This window comes from Oryctolagus cuniculus, chromosome Y, assembly GCF_051225735.1.
Source record: "Oryctolagus cuniculus isolate XC-2025 breed Fujian yellow rabbit chromosome Y, ASM5122573v1, whole genome shotgun sequence".
Taxonomy (NCBI): domain Eukaryota; kingdom Metazoa; phylum Chordata; class Mammalia; order Lagomorpha; family Leporidae; genus Oryctolagus; species Oryctolagus cuniculus.
Window position 1 is genome coordinate 5,946,892 of NC_142889.1, and position 18,412 is coordinate 5,965,303.

Genomic DNA, 18,412 nt, shown 5'->3' on the forward strand with positions numbered 1-18,412 from the left:
GAAGCAAGACCCCTACCTTTCACCTTACAGAAAAATCCACTCAGCATGGATTAAAGACCTAAATCCACGACCCGACACCATCAAATTATTAGAGAACATCGGAGAAACCCTGCAAGATATAGGTACCGGCAAAGGCTTCTTAGAAAAGACCCCGGATGCACGTGCAGTCAAAACCAAAGAATGGGAAAAAATACTTGCAAGCTATGCAACAGATAAAGGATTAGTAACCAGAATCTACAAAGAAATCCAGAAACTCCACAACATCAAAACAAACAACCCACTTAAGAGATGGGCCAAGGACCTAAACACACATTTTTCAAAAGAGGAAATCCAAGTGGCCAACAGGCACATGAAGAAATGTTCAGGATCACTAGCACTCAGGGAAATGCAAATCAGAACCACAATGAGGCTTCACCTCACCCCGGTTAGAATGGCTCACATTCAGAAATCTACCAGCAATAGATGCTGGAGAGGATGTGGGGAAAAGGGACACCTACCCACTGTTGGTGGGAATGCAAACTGGTTAAGCCTCTATGGAAGTCAGTCTGGAGATTCCTCAGAAACCTGAATATAACCCTACCATACAACCCAGCTATCACACTCCTTGGAATTTACCCAAAGGAAATGAAATTGGCAAACTAAAAAGCTGTCTGCAACTTAATGTTTATTGCAGCTCAATTCACAACAGCTAAGATCTAGAATCAACCCAAATGCGCATCAACAGTAGACTGGATAAAGAAATTATGGGACATGTACTCTATAGAATACTATACAGCAGTCAAAACCAATGAAACCCAGTCATTTGCAACAAAATGGAGGAATCTGGAAAACATCATGCTGAGTGAAATAAGCCAGTCCCAAAGGGACAAATATCATATGTTCTCCCTGATCGGCGACAACTGAGCACCAAAAGGGAAACCTGCTGAAGTGAAATGGACACTGTGAGAAACGGTGACTTGAACAGCCCTTGCCCTGACTGTTGATGTACAATGTAATACTTTATCCCTTTTAGTATTTTTTTTTGTTCTAGTACTATTGGTTGAACTCTGTAATTAACACACAATTATTCTTAGGTGTTTAAATTTAACTGAAAAGTGATCCCTGTTAAATATAACAGTGGGAATAAGAGAGGGAGGACATGTACAATGCGGGACATGCTTAAGCTGACTTGCCCCAAATGGTGGAGTTAGAAATGTGCCAGGGGATTCCAATTCAATCCCATGAAGGTTGCACGTACCAATGCCATCTCACTAGTCCAAGTAATCAATTTCAGTTCACAATTGATCACACTGATAAGTCTAAGAGTCAAAGGGATCACACAAACAAGGCTAGTGTCTGCTAATACTAACTGATAGAATAAAAAAGGGAGAGAACGATCCAACATGGGAAGTGGGATACCCAGCTGACTCATAGAATGGCAGATGTCCTAAATAGCACTCTGGCCTCAGAATCAATCCTTAAGGTAGTCGTATCTTGCTGAAGAGCCCATGAGAATATTTTAGGTATGGAAAGCCAAACACTCTGGCAAAAAAAAAAAAAAAAAAAAAAACAAGAAAGAGAGACCTAAATGAAAGATCTCTGCGAATGAGATCCCAGTGGAAAGAACAGGTCTTCAAAGAAGGAGGTACCTTTCTCGAAGGGAGGAGAAAACTTCCACTTTGACTATGACCCTATCTGAATAAGATCGAAGTCGGCGAACTCAAAAGGCTTCCATAGCCTTGGCAACTCATGACTAGAGCCTAGGGTGATTACTGACGCCATAAACAAGAGTGTCAAATTGTTAAGTCAACAACAGGTGTCACTGTGTACTTACTCCTCATGTGGGATCTCTTTCCTTAATGTGTGTCCAATGTGAAGTAATGCTATAACTAGTACTCAAACAGTATTTTACACTTTCTGTTTCTGTGTGGGCGCAAACTGATGAACTCTTTACTTAACATATACTAAATCAATCTTCTGTATATAAAGAGAATTGAAAATGAATCTTGATATGAACGAAATGGGAGAGGGAGCCGGAGATGGGAGGGTTGTGAGTGGGAGGGAAGTTATGGGGCGGGGGAAGCCATTGTAATCCATAAGCTGTACTCTGGAAATTTATATTGACTAAATAAAGATAAAAAGAAAATGAAAGGCAACCCATCTATCTGTTTTCTTCAGGAATCACACCTCACCAGCAAAGATGCTTGTAGACTGAAAGGGAAAAAAGGGAAAAAAGGTATTCCAAGCTAACAGAAACGAAAAAAGTGGCCATCCTAATATCAGACAAAATAGACTTTAGCACACCAACTATTAAAAAGAGACAAAGAATGACACTACATAATGATTAAAGGATCAATCCAACACAAAGACATTACTATTATAAATCTATATGCATCTAATTACTGGGCGCCTGGCTATTTGAAAGAATTATTATGGGATCTAAAAGAAGATACAGACTCAAATATCATAGAAATAGGGGACTTCAATACCCCACCTTCAGCAAGGGACAGATCAAACAGACAGAAAATCAACAGGATGGCCGGCGCTGCGGCTCACTAAGGCTAATCCTATGCCTGAGGCGCCAACATCCCGGGTTCTAGTCCCGGTTGGGGCACCGGATTCTGTCCCAGCTGCTCCTCTTCCAGTCCAGCTCTCTGCTGTGGCCTGGGAAGGCAGCAGAAGGTGTCCCAAGTTTTTGGGCCCTGCACCCGCATGGGGGACCAGGAGGAAGCACCTGCCTTCTGGCTTCGGATCGGCGCAGCGTGCCGGCCGTAGAGGCCATTTTGGGGGGTGAACCAATGGAAGGAAGACCTTTCTTTCTGTCTCTCTCTCACTGTCTAACTCTGCCTGTCAAAAAAGGAAAGGAGAGGGGAGGGGAGGGGAGGGGAGGGAAGGAAATCAACAGGGCAACAAACAGAGCTATTTGATACTACAGATCAAACAGACCTAGCAGATATTTACAGAGCCTTCCACCCCACAGCTACAGAGTACACATATTTCTCCCCTGTGCATGCAACTTTCTCTAGGATTGATCATATGCTAGGTCATAAAGCGAGTCTCAGCTAATTCGAAAAAGTTTAAATCGCACCATGTATCTTCTCAGACCACAATGCAATGAAGCTGGAAATCAACAACTTGGGAATCTCTAAAGCATATACAAACACGTGGAGACTGAACAAGATGCTCCTGAACAAACAGTGGGTCGTAGAAGAAATCAAAAGAGAAATCAAAAAATTTCAGGAAGCAAGAAGACAATACAACCTATCTATATTTGTGGGATACAGCAAACGGTAAGAGAAACGTTTATAGCAATAGGTGTCTACTTTAAGAAACTGGAAAGTCACAAAATAAATGAACTCTCTAAGTACCTCAAGGATCTAGAAAAACTACAGCAAACCAAATGCAAAGCTAGTAGGTGAAAAGAAACTATAAAATTAAAGAAGAAATCAACAAAATTGAAACAAAAAATAAGCAAAATGAAGATTTGGTTTTTTGGAAAAATAAACAAAATTGACACAACATAGGCCCAACTAACTGAAAAAGGTGATAAGACTCAAATCGATAAAATTAGAGATGGTAATGGAAATTTAACAACAGACACACCATAAATAAAACCTAAACAGACCCATAACCAGACAGAAATTGAATCAGTAATAAACGCCCTCCCAACAAAGAAGAGCCCAGGGCCAGATAGCTTCATTGCTGAATTCTACCATAAATTTAAAGAAGAACTAAACCCAGTTCTTCTCAAATTATTCAAAACAATTTAAGGGGAAGGAATCCACCCAATAAGCCAATATCACCTTAATTCCTAAACCTAGAAAAGATGCAACAGAGAAAGAAAACTATAGACCAAGCTCCCTGATGAATACAGAAGAAAAAATACTCAATAAAATCCTGGTCAAGGCTGGTGCCGCGGCTCACTAGGCTAGTCCTCCGCCTTGCGGCGCCAGCACACCGGGTTCTAGTCCCAGTCGGGGCGCCGGTTCTGTCCCAGTTGCCGCTCTTCCAGGCCAGCTCTCTGCTGTGGCCAGGGAGTGCAGTGGAGGATGGCCCAAGTGCTTGGGCCCTGCACCCCATGGGAGACCAGGAGAAGCACCTGGCTCCTGGCTTCAGATCAGCGCGGCGCGCCGGCCACAGCACGCCGGCCGCGGCGGCCATTGGAGGGTGAACCAACGGCAAAGGAAGACCTTTCTCTCTGTCTCTCTCTCTCACTGTCCACTCTGCCTGTCCAAAAAAAAAAAAATACTGGTCAAATGAATCCAACTACACATCAGAAAGATCACTCACCCAGACCAAATGGGATTTATCCCTGGTATGCAGGGATGGTTGCACATTTGAAAATCAACCAATATGATAAATCACATTAACAAACTGAGGAACAAAAGCCATTTGATTATCTCAACAGATGCAGAGAAAGCATCTGACAAAATACAACACCCTTTCACGATGAAAGCTGTAAGCAAATTGGGTTTATAAGGAACATTCCTCAACACAAGCAAGGTAATTTATGACAAACCCATGGCCAGCATCACATTGAGGGGGGAATATTTGTAAGCATTCCCACAGAATTCTAGGATGAGAGAGAGATGCCCACTCTCACCACTGCTATTCAATATAACTCTGGAAATTTTAGCCAGAGCTATTAGGCAAGAAAAATTAATCAAGCCGGCGCCATGACTCAATAGGCTAATCCTCCGCCTGTGGCGCCAGCACCCCGGGTTCTAGTCCCAGTTGGGGCGCCGGATTCTGTCCCGGTTGCCCCTCTTCCAGGCCAGCTCTCTGCTGTGGCCCGGGAGTGCAGTGGAGGATGGCCCAAGTCCTTGGGCCCTGCACCGCACGGGAGACCAGGATAAGCAGCTGGCTCCTGCCTTCGGATCAGCGCGGTGTGCCAGCCGCAGCGCGCCAGCCACAGCGGCCACTGGGGGGTGAACCAACCAAAAAGGAAGATCTTTCTCTCTCTCTCACTGTCCACTCTGCCTGTCAAACAAACAAACAAAAAGAAATCGAACAGAAGTTGGGAAGGAGGAAGTCAAACTATCTCTATTTGCAGATAACATGATTCTGTATTTAGGGGATAAGAGACCTTTGGAACTCATAATAGAGTTTTGTAAAGTAGCAGGATACAAAAACAACACCCAGAAATCAACAGCTTTTGTATACACAGACAATGCCATGGCTCAGAAAGAATTTCCAAGGACAACCCTACAAAAGCAATCAAGTACCTTGGAATAAATTTAACCAAGTATTTCAAAGATCTCTACAATGAGAATTACAAAACATTAAAGAACAAAATAGAAGAAGATATAAAAAAAGGAAAAATCTGCCATTCTCGCGTATTGGAAGAGTCAATATCATCAAAATGTCCATTCTGCCAAAAAGCAATTTATATATTCAATGCGATAACCAATCAAAATACCAAAGACATTCTTCTCAGATCTAGAAAAAATAATGCTGAAATCAAATGGGGGAACAGGAGACCTCAAATAGCTAAAGCAATCTTATACAACAAAAACAAAGCTGGAGGCATCACACTACCTGACATCAAGATATGCTACAGGGTAGTTATAATCAAAACAGCCTGGTACTAGACAAAATTGCAACAGAATAGAAACCCCAGAAATCAATCCAAACTTCTACAACCAACTGATATTTGACAAAGGAGCTAAAACTAACCCCTAGTGCAGGGACACTGTCTTCAACAAATGGTGCTGAGAAAACTGGATGCCCACATACAGAAGTATGAAGACCCCTACCTTACACCCTACACAAAAACCCACTCGACATGGATTAAAGATCTAAATCTATGCCACGACACTGTAAAATTAATCAAGAACACTGGGGAAACCCTTCAAGACATTGCAACAGGCAAAGAATTCCTGAAAAAGACCTCAGAGGCACAGGTAGTGAAAGCAAAAATGAACAAATGAGATTACCTCAAATTGAGAAGCTTCTGAACAGCAAAAGAAACAGTCAGGAAAGTGCAGAACAGGAGAAACTATTTGCAGACTATGCAACCAAAAAACAATTAATAAACAGTATCTACAAAGAGATCAAGAAACTCCACAAGAACAAAACAAACACCACAGTTAAGAGAAGGGCCAATGAGCCGGCGCCGTGGCTCAATAGGCTAATCCTCCACCTTGCGGCGCCGGCACACCAGGTTCTAGTCCCGGTTGGGGCGCCGGATTCTGTCCCGGTTGCCCCTCTTCCAGGCCAGCTCTCTGCTATGGCCAAGGAGTGCAGTGGAGGATGGCCCAGGTGCTTGGGCCCTGCACCCCATGGGAGACCAGGAAAAAGCACCTGGCTCCTGGCTCCTGCCAGGATCAGCGCGGTGCGCCGGCTGCAGCGGCGGCCATTGGAGGGTGAACCAGCGGCAAAGGAAGACCTTTCTCTCTCTGTCTCTCTCTCTCACTGTGCACTCTGCCTGTCAAAAAAAAAAAAAAAAAAGAGAAGGGCCAAGGACTTTAACAGGCATTTTTCAAAATATGAAAATCAAATGGCCAACAGACACAAGAAAAAATGTTCAGGATCTCTAGCTGTCAAGGAAATGCAAATCAAAACCATAATGAGGTTTCACCTCACCCTGTTAGATTGGCTCATGTACAGAAATCAACAAGCAACAATAGGAATGTAAACTGGTAAAGCCACCGTGGAAAACAGTACGGAGATACCTCAAAAATCTGAACACAGACCTACCATATGACCCAGCCATCCCACTCCTGGGAGTTTACCCAAGGACATGAAATCAGTAAACAAAGAGCTATCTGCACCTCCATGTTTATTGCAGCTCAATTCACCATAGCTATGTCATGGAAGCAACCTAAATGTCCATCAACCAAAGTGTGGATAAAGAAATTGTGGGATATGTACACTATGGAATGCATGGCAGTTAAAAAAAAAAAAAAAGGATGAAATCCGTTCCTTTGCAACAAAATGGAGCAAGTTGGGAAACCTCATACTTAGTGAAATAACCCAGTCCCAAAGAAAGGGACAAATACCATATGGTCTCCTTTACTTGGGAGAACAGAACTTCTAAAATAAAAGCTAAAGAAGCAAAAATGACACTTTTAGAATCAGTGACTTGAATAGTCCTTGACCTGACTGTCGAGGGAGAGTTTATTATTTTCACTTTTTATTTTGTGTATTTTTCCTCTGTTTTCTTTCTTTTCCTTTTCTCTTCTTCATACTATCTACTGAACTCTTTATGTAACATAAGAGTTAATCATATGTATTTTAATTCAATTGGAAAAAGATACATGTTAAAAACAAGAGAGGGAATAAGAGAGGGAGGAGGTAGTCTATAATTGTAAAGCAGTACAGTTCTGCATACAGTCATGCAGACTTAACTCCAAGGGTACAGCCTAAAAAATGGACATGGGACTCCAAACACATAAAAATTGGTGGTACAAATGCCATCTTTACTGTTAAAGTGGTCATATTAAATGTTAAAGTCAACATATGGATAGGTTTAAGTGTAAAAGTGATCATATTTGTAACATCAAGTGCCTGGTAATAATCATAGAATTAAAAAGGAAAGAAAGGCAAATATGGGAAGCAGTTCACACAGCAGACTCCTAGAATGACATTCACAGTAAATAACATTGACCTCAGAATCAACCCTTAAGGCTCCCTTGTCTGGCTGAAAGGCCTGTGAGAGAATTTCAGGCATGGAAAGCCAAGACTTTGGCAAAAAACATCCTATATGGAGGATCTCTGTGAAATCTCAGAGGAAAGAAAGGACCATCAAAGAAGGATGTAGGGATGAGAGAACATCCACTTTGCTTATGGCCATGTCCAGATAACGATGTAGTCTATGGTCACAAAAGGCTTCCATAGTCTTGGCAGCCCATGGCAAGAACTTCAGGTGATCACTGATGTCATAAATAAGAGTGTTAATTGTTAAAGGAACGACAGAAGTCACTATGCACTTAATCCCCATGTAGGACCTCTGTCCTTTTTGAGTTGTACTATGAGAATCGGCTGCAAATCTTTTCTCAAACTGTACTCTCTATGCTGTGTGTATGTGTGTGGATGCAACCTGTTGAAATCTATGCTTAACGTGGAGTTGGTCCACTGTATATAAAATCAAACTAAAAATGAACCATAATGAAGAAGTAGATGGGAGACAGAGAGGTGGCGGGATGGGAGTTGGGGTGGGAAGCAGGGGTATAGGGGAGAAGAACCATTATATTCCTGAAGTTCTGTGAAAAAATTCATTCTTTAAATAAAACCTTAAAAAAGATTGCTGTCTGCCTGTCTTTAGCTTTCAACTAAAATGAAATAATTAAAAGCAGTCAGGAAAACTGATTGTTTTTTTTTTCCCTCAATGATAGGATAACTTTTTTTTTTTCTTTCTCAATGATAGGATCACATCAAGTTTTCACTAAATGTAAAAGCTCACCTTAGGTGATTCAGTGGAAATGAGATTATCTCTATAAAAATTACAAAATTACTGTAGAAATAAACATATACAAAATTCTACCAAAAGTATGTAATCTTCACAACTGTTTATCAAATGCCATTGTTACCTAATTTCACTGAGTCTTATGACCTGTGACCTTACCATTCATTAAATTTTAAAATTTTGGCCATAAATTCTTTCAGAAACCTTTTTTTGGTCATATTCCACTGTACTGAGCCACAAGTATTTTTCATATGTAGAAATGAAATTTATGTCTCTTTGGTATCTTCCAAGTCTCAACATATTCATTTGTTTTCTAGAGCTTCGTGAATATATAGGATTTATAACACTAACATTAATCTTTTTTAGTAAATTTATTGAGAAAATTAATCATATTTAGACCACTAACAGACTGGTAAATGACACAGTAAAATAAAAGAAAAGGAATAAACCAAGAATAAGTGAACCGTGCAGCATGAGATAGTTTAAAAAGGCATTTCTAAAAGTTTCTGGAAAACCAGAATTACCTACTGCATTACAGAGCTCTTTGAAGATAAAAACATTTTAGTTTCAATTACCATGAGATTCTGACATGCTCTTATACACATTTTATCCAAGTCTTTAAGAAGGGATGATGGGGAGCTGGTGTTGTGGCAAACTCAGCTCTCTTCTATGACCTGACCAAAGCAGGGGAAGATGGCACAAGTGCTTCAGCCCTGGCACCTGTGTGGGAGACTTGGAAGAAGCTCCTGGCTCCTGGCTTCGGATCAGCTCAGCTCTGGCCACTGTGGCTATATGGGGCATTAACCAGCAGACAGAAGACGCCCCCACCCACCCACCCATGGCCTTCTGTAACTCTTCCTTTCAAATAAGTACATACATATATTTTTTTTACAGGCAAAGTGGACAGTGAGAGAGAGAGACAAAGACAAAAGTCTTCCTTTTGCCGTTGGTTCACCCTCCAATGGCCGCCGTGGCCAGCTTGCTGCGGCCGGCACACTGCGCTGATCCGAAGGCAGGAGCCAGCTGCTTATCCTGCTCTCCCATGGGGTGCAGGGCCCAAGCACTTGGGCCATCCTCCACTGCACTTCCGGGCCATAGCAGAGAGCTGGCCTGGAAGAGGGGCAACCGGGACAGAATCCGGTGCCCCGACCGGGACTAGAACCCCGTGTGCCGGTGCCACAAGGCGGAGGATTAGCCTATTGAGCCGTGGTGCTGGCTCATACATATTTTTTTAAAATGGGATGATGGATGAAGGGCAGTGAGAAAGCATTATTTTGAAAAACAGAAAAGGCTAGCATTTTTCCAAACATGGCACACAGCAAAAAACTCAGAGATCAATTCAGCAAGTCCCAGGGAAATGACTCATGAAGAAACACATAAAGGTAAATTACCATCATAATGCTTATAATCAGTGGTAGAAAATACAGGCATACTACAAAGGGAAGAAAAGTATGAACAAGAATTACTGAGGAAAACAATGCAGTCAAGTAACCCAGAACAGTTGTTCTGGGTTGAAGCAAAACGACTGTCAACGTACACTTTAAACTCATAAGAAAATTCTTTAAAAAATAACTAAGATAATGGCAATTTCTGACACGAAAAATAATGATCACGTACACATAAATGTTAAAAGGCATTCTTTAGGCATAAAGAAAATATTACCTGATGAAAATATGGGCCCAAAGACAGGCAGGATGAAAACTAAAAATTCTGAGAATTTGGGTGATTTTATTCATTATATTTCTTTGTAAATAATTTATTGCAAAGTTTATGGTACATATAAACAAAAATATTTGATACAAAGATGATAAAAATGAAAGTATTTTAAGGTTCTGTGAATCAACAAAATATCGTAAGCTACACTAAGCACATATTAAGGATATACTACAAATTTAAAGTCAACAATTTAAAAGCAAATGGAATCAAACACTAGTGGCATGCACTCCAAAGTCTCTCGGTAACTTTATAACTTCCTTTTTCTATGATCTCACAGACACCTCTCTAAGTCCCAGCTAAGATTCCAGACTCATTCTTGGCTTTTATTTTAGTTTGAAGTGCAGACATGTTACTACATAGCTTTTGCATTGGCTCACCTACTTTCCCTTTGTTCCAAGCAACCACTTCTCACTTGTGGCCCACCCCTGTGATGGCTATGACATACCCAGAACTTTGATCTCAACAGGATGAATGCCATTCAGTTCACTCATGCCCTGAACTTCCGTGAAGGAGACAAAGTCTCCACTCTCAAATCCATGTCGGGTCTCATCCAGGCATGTAACAATCCCAGGGTTGTCCTATATGGAGAAAGAGTTAAACTTCAGAAGCAGGCTCAACTGCCAGCACAAAGAATGATTTGGTACCGTCCTGCTTATTCTGGAACCCCTAGGATTGGTCTCCTTACCTTCGTGACCATAGAAACCATAGCACTGAGTGGCTGCTCCCCATTAGAATCCCTAACAATCATTTCCTTTCCAAAGTCACAGAACAGCTGCCTGTAGAGGGAACCAAAAGGACTGGTGCATGACACCCACGAAAACAGACACTGCAGGTTCTTCAATATACAGTAAGTACTGGCCAAGCAAACTCGGTACACTGGTGACAATTAGGTGGCACCGAATCATGCCATACTGGGAGAATGAATATGTGAAACTGAAAATTCAGATGTCTAAATGGAATCTGAAGGCAATACACGCCTCCCAGTGTGAGTCTGGCAAGTGTTGGAGGAAGGAAGGAAAGATAAAAACTCACCCAAACAGGCCACGTGTGTCTGCTACCACAAGCTTGATGCCATGGTTGTGGCAGAACTCACCCACCTGCAGCTGATCCTCCAAGGGAGTGTTAGTAAGGACCACTACCTGTAAAAAATCATAGGACTGGGCTAAAAACCTGACACTGTAAGTAACAGAGAGAATAAGCACTAAGTTTTCCTCTGGTTAAACTCTCTTCCTCAAACTGTTGTATACTTCCTGTGTGTGTCAGATTCGGGAGGGTAAGAACTGGTGAAACAATATGAACTCTCAGAGACTATGACAAAAAATCAAAGATGACCTGTAAAGAATCTGATGAACAACTATTTCATTTCTTTAACTAATACTCACTACTGCCTGTATTTTTTTGTGCTTGAGGGGTAAAAAAAAAAAAAAAAAAAAAAAAAAAAAAGGCAACAACACTATTCCAGTGAAAACATCTTGCGTTTATCTCCACCAAACCCTATTGCTCCAATACTTAAGAAAATAGTTGTAGGGGCCACTGCCTGTGGTGTTGTAGGTTAAGCCTATGCCTGTGGTGCTGGAATCCCATATGGGCACAGTACGAATCCTAGCTGCTACACTTCTAATCCAGCTCCCAGGCTACGGCCTGGAAAAGAGGTGGAATATAGCTCGAGTGCATGGGCCCCATACCCACACGGGAGACCTGGATGAAACTCCTGGCTTCTGGTTTTGGATCAGCCCAGCTTTGGCAGCTTAAGCCATCTGGGGAGTGAATTAGTGGATGGATAACCTCTCTGTGTGTCCCTCTCTCTCTGTAACTCTGCCTTTCAAACAAATAAATGAATTCTTAAAATACTTATTCAGCCACAATCTATAGGATTTGTTTTTTATTGCCATCATTTATTCACCAGGATAAATTCCAACTCCTACATCAGGGATCCTTGTGCCCTAGTCCTCTAGTATAGAAAATCAGCTATTTAATTTTACTAAAAATTAGGCGCACTATTAAGCCTAAGTCTCATAAATACTCTGTAAGGCCCACATTTCTGTGTATTCACAGGAAATAATAAGGCAGAAGAAGTCAAATGACTTTCTCTAGACCATACTCTAGGCTGGCGCTGCGGCTCACTAGGCTAATCCTCTGCCTTGCAGCACCGGCACACCGGGTTCTAGTTCCGGTCGGGGCACCAGATTCTGTCCCGGTTGCCCCTCTTCCAGGCCAGCTCTCTGCTATGGCCTGGGAGTGCAGTGGAGGATGGCCCAAGTGCTTGGGCCCTGCACCCCATGGGAGACCAGGAGAAGTACCTGGCTCCTGCCATCGGATCAGCACGGTGTGCCGGCCACAGAGCACCAGCCGCGGCGGCCATTGGAGGGTGAACCAACTGCAAAAGGAAGACTTTTGTCTTTGTCTCTCTCTCTCACTGTCCACTCTGCCTGTCAAAATAAATAAATAAATAAATAAAAATAAAAAAAAATAGACCATACACTAGAAGAGTTCAAGACTTAAACAGTAGCAGTTGAACTACAAAGTTCTACTACAATAATCCACGTACCACAATGTATGGCCATATCTTCCTTTAAATAGATGAAAAAGGACAGCTCGGCTTCTCTTTGCAATAAACCTAAGCAATAAACCTAAGATACCAGGTCACCCTGCTAGGTAAATATTTACTAAAGGAATCAGAACTAACATCTGGAAAAAAGATAAAGGCCTGCATATTACCTGGAAATCTCTAAGGAAGTCCTCAACAAACAGCGGTCCTGTATAGGTGCTGACAGGCACGTAGCTGTTGAGTTCAGCAAGGCGGGGTTGGGATACTTCAGCTCGGTTTTTACCAATATCTTCTTCCCGTAGGTAGTACTACAGTATTAAAAAAGAGAACTGAACTACATGAGGAGTCTAAGGAGTTTGTCTTTCCAATGGTTAAGAAAGCAGAAATGAGGTACCTGAGAAGAGAGATCAGCCCACTGGGCAGTGCCCTGGTCATGCAGGGTAACAGCTTTCACCCCACCAAGGATGATGTTCTTGGCGATCTCAACACCCAGGCCCTGCAGGCCTGACACTAGCACACTGGATGTCTGAAGACGCTTCATTGCTTCATGACCCAGCACATACCTGCCAGATTCAGAGAGGCCTCTGGGTCAAACCATAATCTTGCTGCACCTATTTTCAACACTCATCATTAGCTCTGGACCCACTTACAGCTGGCGGGAGTAAAGACCTTCATCTATGTCTGTTTCAATACTTTTCTGCATTCCCTATGGATGGAGGAGAGAAAAACAGAGTTGGGAAAACAGGCATTAATGGAACATGGAGAGATGGATAAAGGCACTTTCTTCAGATCATGCTACATACCCACTTCTCAGATTTCCATGGAGAAAACACTTACGTTGGTTGGTTCTGAGGGCACTTCCAACGTCACAGGGTAGGTAGGGAAACAGTGAGACTCTAGTGTTGAATCAGGCCCAGAAACACGGCGTTTCTTAGATGAGAGTGAGCTAGACATCTACCAGAAAGCCAGCATAAAACATAAGGTACTTAAGGATGGGATTTTTTGTCAGAAGCAATTCTGGGAAAGAACAGAGCTTTAGTATTAATATACCATCTTTAAAGAAACACAGGACACGCTACTGAGGTTATCCTGAAGGAAAACTGAGGCTGAGTTTAAACAGTGTAGGGCCCAAATTATTAGATTCAAACTTGCTAGATGGAAAGTGAGGCTCAGGGGCCTGCATGGTGGCGCACTAGGTTAATCCTCCACCTGCAGCACCAGCATCTCATGCGGGCGCCAGGTTCTGGTCCCACTTGCTCTTCCTCCAGTTCAGCTCTCTGCTGTGGCCCCGGAGGGCAGTGGAGGATGGCCCAAGTGCTTGGGCCCCTGCGCCCACATGGGAGACCAGGAGAAGCACCTGGCTCCTGGCTTCGGATCTGCGCAGCGTCGGCTGTTGCGGCCGTTTGGGGAGTGAACCAACGGAAGGAAGACCTTTCTCTCTGTCTCTCTCTGTCTCTCTCACTGTCTTTAGTAACTCTACCTGCCAAATAAATAAATAAAAATCTTAAAAAAAAAAGTGAGGCTCAGTTTCACCACTCAGTAATACTGAACCCCATTTTGACTTTTTTAAATTGTTTTTACAAATTTTATTTGAATGTCAGTGAAAGAGAAACATAGAAAATGAGTCTCATGAATGTGAGATATCTCCCTTCCAGTGGTTCCCTTCCCAAATCCCCAAAACAGCCAGAGATGTGCCATGCCAAAGCCAGGAGGCTGAATTGCAATCACAATGACCAGGATTTCAAACAGGCACTCTACTAAGGAATTTGGGTATCCCAAGTAGCAACTAATAATTGTCTCACATGTTGACCAGAAACATAATTTTTTTTTAATTTTTTTTTTATTTTTTTGACAGGCAGAGTGGACAGTGAGAGAGAGAGACAGAGAGAAAGGTCTTCCTTTGCCGTTGGTTCACCCTCCAATGGCCGCCGCGGCCGGCGCGCTGCGGCCGGCGCACCGCGCTGATCCGATGGCAGGAGCCAGGAGCCAGGTGCTTTTCCTGGTCTCCCATGGGGTGCAGGGCCCAAGCACCTGGGCCATCCTCCACTGCACTCCCTGGCCACACGCAGAGAGCTGGCCTGGAAGAGGGGCAACCGGGACAGAATCCGGCGCCCCAACCGGGACTAGAACCCGGTGTGCCGGCGCCGCTAGGCGGAGGATTAGCCTAGTGAGCTGCGGCGCCGGCCCCAGAAACATAATTTTAAACTCTGATTTTTAAAGCGATTTATTTATTTATTTTATTTATTCACTTGAAAATCATACTTATAAGCAGGGGAGACAGGGAGAGAGACAGACACATTCTCCATCTGCTGGCTCACTCCCCTCATGCCCCAATGGGAACGGGGCTAGCACAAAGCCAGGAGCTTTATCCATTTCTCCCATATTGTAGCTGGGGCCCAAACACTTGCGCTACCATCTCCTTCTTCTCCAAGGCCATTAACAGGGAGCTGGATTTGAAGTGCAGCAACCTGCACATGGACAAGCATGCACAGGGGATGCCAGCTTTGCAGGTACCAGCTTCTACACCCTTTTAAGAGAACACAGGTGAGGCCGGCGCCGCGGCTCACTAGGCTAATCCTCCGCCTAGCGGCGCCGGCACACCGGGTTCTAGTCCCGGTCGGGGTGCCGGATTCTGTCCCGGTTGCCCCTCTTCCAGGCCAGCTCTCTGCGTGTGGCCAGGGAGTGCAGTGGAGGATGGCCCAGGTGCTTGGGCCCTGCACCCCATGGGAGACCAGGAAAAGCACCTGGCTCCTGGCTCCTGCCATCGGATCAGCGCGGTGCGCCGGTTGCAGCGCAGCGGCCGCGGCGGCCCTTGGAGGGTGAACCAACGGCAAAGGAAGACCTTTCTCTCTGTCTCTCTTTCTCACTGTCCACTCTGCCTGTCAAAAAAATTAAAAAAAAAAAAAAAAAAAAGAGAACACAGGTGGACATCCAGCAGGGGAGCTGAAGGGGGGGGGGTCTCACAATTAATAACAAATTTGATAGGATCTGTGAGGGAAAAATACTAGTGGGAATGGTATAGACTTCTGATAACTATGAGTCCAAACATGTATTTCTTTGATGTACGGTCTTTGGGGTACATCTTAGGGGAGACACTGAGAGTTTTCTGAAAAGAATTCTGACACCCTGCGGAGAATAGTATTCCATAAAAGTATATCCTGGAAGTGTGCCTCTAAATGGCTAGTGAAGAAGAGTTTCCATTGGAAGGTGATGTAATTTGCATTGTGGAGGTGGGGCCAATATTGGGTGTAGGGGTCTTCCTAACGGTCAGTTCATGGAAGTCTCCAAAGGCAGATTTTGGATTTGACAACTTTCTAAAAACTAATTTAAACGATCCAAATAGAATTTCTGGGCTACACAGAAAGTACAACCAAAAATGAGATCTCAGAGGCAAAGTAAATACGGTCTGCCACAGAGCCTGGTCCTGCTTTAGCTCCTAAGTTAATCTGGGGGTCAAACAGCAAGGGAAGAGATATATCTGAAGGAAAATGTCATATAAAGTTCTACATTGGGGGGAAGCTAAAAAGCAAACTAATCTTCCTTAGAATTTGGTCTCTGTTAGAAGCTGTGGGACAAATACGGGAGGGTCAGGGCGCCTAAGGATTTTAAAGACCCTACAGAGGAAGTAAAGACCACGAAGATTCAAAAGTGAAACGCTACAGGAAACATTCAGATATCAGACGCTAGGACCGGCAGAATATGGTTCCAGGCTCAGAGCAGTAAAGCCTGATACACTAAAACATGAGCCCTGGTATGTGGGTTGATTAAATGCGTGTCAGCTAAATCCCAGAATCAGTTGTGTTTGGGCGCCCCCTCTCCAAAACCTGCTTTCCTTTTCCCCTCCCCCAGTCTGCATTTCCAGGCTCTGTTCCTCCTTTCCAAACTGAACTTCCTCTCCCCCACCTCTGTGGGCACGCCTCCCTGCCTCTCCTCCCCCATTCCCTGCCGCCTGTTCTACTCGTCATTTCCCTCCTCGCTTCCCTCTGCATCTTCTAATTCCTCTACTCCCACTGTTTCTGCTTGTAAGCCCCCTCTCCACGCTGTCCTCCACTCCCTCCCGATTCTCGCTTTCCAACCTGCCCTCAAAAAAGCGTTTGCGCCACAACAGCCCGGCTCAGCGACTACGCAGGCCCTTTCAATGCCCCAACACATCTACTAGCAGTGATAAAGCAAGAAAGGCTGTAAGTTACCAGATGCCGTTTTCTGATTCTTCCGCTGTGGTGGACACCTCAACGAGCCAAGGTCAGTCACACGCTGCCGCCGTCTCCCTACTGCTCCCTGCTGGCTTGACCAGCTAGACTTGGGGCTGTCGCCTTCCACTCCCAAAGCCGTTGAAATTGTTGTCCTCCTTCACTAGGCGCTGAAGAAAGATGGCGACCGCCAAACCGGAAGCTGAGCAATATGTTTGTTGGATTCGGTGACCAGGATGTAGGAGGACCACGCCTCCTTATGAATTATGCATGACGTCATCAACGCCTAACTAACATAAAAGTGAGAACGAGGATAGCGGTTCTGCCTCATGGCTGGAGTTACTAAAATTGTTAAGACTTAGATATAAATGTATGTTCAGTGACTAACGATAAGATGGTAAGACATAAATAGGTTTTTGGTCACAAATCGTACATCACAGTGGGTAGTAGGGAACTCAGAAATTCAATTTTTAAAAAAAGACAACAAAGGCAAATGGCAAGTAAAGCGGAAGAGATCGACATTTTCCAGAACTGAAAAGCAGTTATTTCTAAATTTTAATTAATAATCTCTGGCCAGGGATTCACGATTTCTTTCAGACTCCTAAAATTATACTTGAGGAGAAACCAATGCCTCATTTCCTCTTCTGTAAAGCTGATAACAGGATGAATTATGGAGTTTGAGATTTAAATGTTGAATGTCATTTATGGAAATAAGAAAATAAAAAGCACATGCATTCTGTGTTGCAAACTCCAAATGTCAAATTTAAAATAATAGTTGATATAAATGTTACATTATTAGATAAGTTATGTGCTAATATAATTTTGAATTAGACATCATGCAAATCTGCAACTTCAGGCTTTTAAGTCACAAAGAATGGGCACACTGATGCAAGACCAGTGCTGTAGTGCAGTGGGTTAACCTGTTGCTTGTAACATTGGCATCCCTGTAACACCAATGTGTCGCTTTGCTACTTCACACCTACCTTCCTGCTAATGTGCCATTGAGTATATTGTTGTAAAGTTCACCTATGTTGCAGCACTGATTAGTATGTTGTTCATTTACCCATGAAATGATTGCTGAACATCTGGATCCTTTCATCACTTACCTATGGGGAATATTGCTGCTTAAAAATACACTTGCACATGGATCTCTTTAGATAGCTGTTTCCAATTTTTCTATTGATAGAAGTGGAGCTTCTGGGACACATGATAATTTCTATTTTTTACATTGGAGGAACAGCAAAACTATTTTCCACAGAAGGAACCCTACTGGCAATTCCCACTGTTTTTCATACCTTTGTCAGTAATTGTCATTTCTGATTAAAAATGTATATCTATCTGTTATATATTAATGTCAGCCGTCGCAAAACACACCAAACACCTGAGTAAGGGAAAGGGTTTACTGGGGAACACCCTACAGACCGGAGTGAAGGGGCAGCAAAGGAAAAAGAGAGAAAGAGAGTATAAGAGAGAGACAGAGGAGAGAAGATAGAGTAGAGAGATGAGCCAAGAGAGAGGAGAGAGCGCAGGAGAGAAGAGCCAGGAGTGCAGGAGAGCAGAGCCAAGAGAACA

General features: G+C 43.3%; 1 protein-coding gene and 1 long non-coding RNA gene across 4 annotated transcripts in view; one reads left to right on the forward strand and one right to left on the reverse strand.

The window, feature by feature from the left end:
• The window catches only part of LOC149119151 (ubiquitin-like modifier-activating enzyme 1), a 37,936-nt gene extending 20,902 nt beyond the window's left edge, over positions 1–17,034 (reverse strand). For 2 of the 3 annotated variants that reach the window (XM_089325147.1, XM_089325146.1), the window contains exons 1-8: positions 16,841–17,034; positions 13,488–13,604; positions 13,301–13,356; positions 13,045–13,213; positions 12,821–12,958; positions 11,135–11,241; positions 10,788–10,878; positions 10,548–10,680 (exon numbers count right to left, since the gene is read on the reverse strand). In XM_089325147.1, coding sequence (XP_089181273.1) covers positions 10,548–10,680; positions 10,788–10,878; positions 11,135–11,241; positions 12,821–12,958; positions 13,045–13,213; positions 13,301–13,356; positions 13,488–13,604 — 811 coding nt within the window. In that variant the 5' untranslated portion in view covers positions 16,841–17,034. Of the gene's footprint in view, positions 1–10,547; positions 10,681–10,787; positions 10,879–11,134; positions 11,242–12,820; positions 12,959–13,044; positions 13,357–13,487; positions 13,605–16,840 lie in introns of all 3 variants that reach the window. The other variant, XM_089325148.1, reaches the window with a different exon arrangement.
• LOC149119152 (uncharacterized) lies at positions 16,584–18,177 on the forward strand. Its single transcript, XR_016228670.1, has 2 exons — positions 16,584–16,892; positions 17,008–18,177. It is a non-coding gene; the product is annotated as an uncharacterized LOC149119152 (long non-coding RNA).
• The last annotated feature ends 235 nt before the right edge of the window (positions 18,178–18,412 follow it).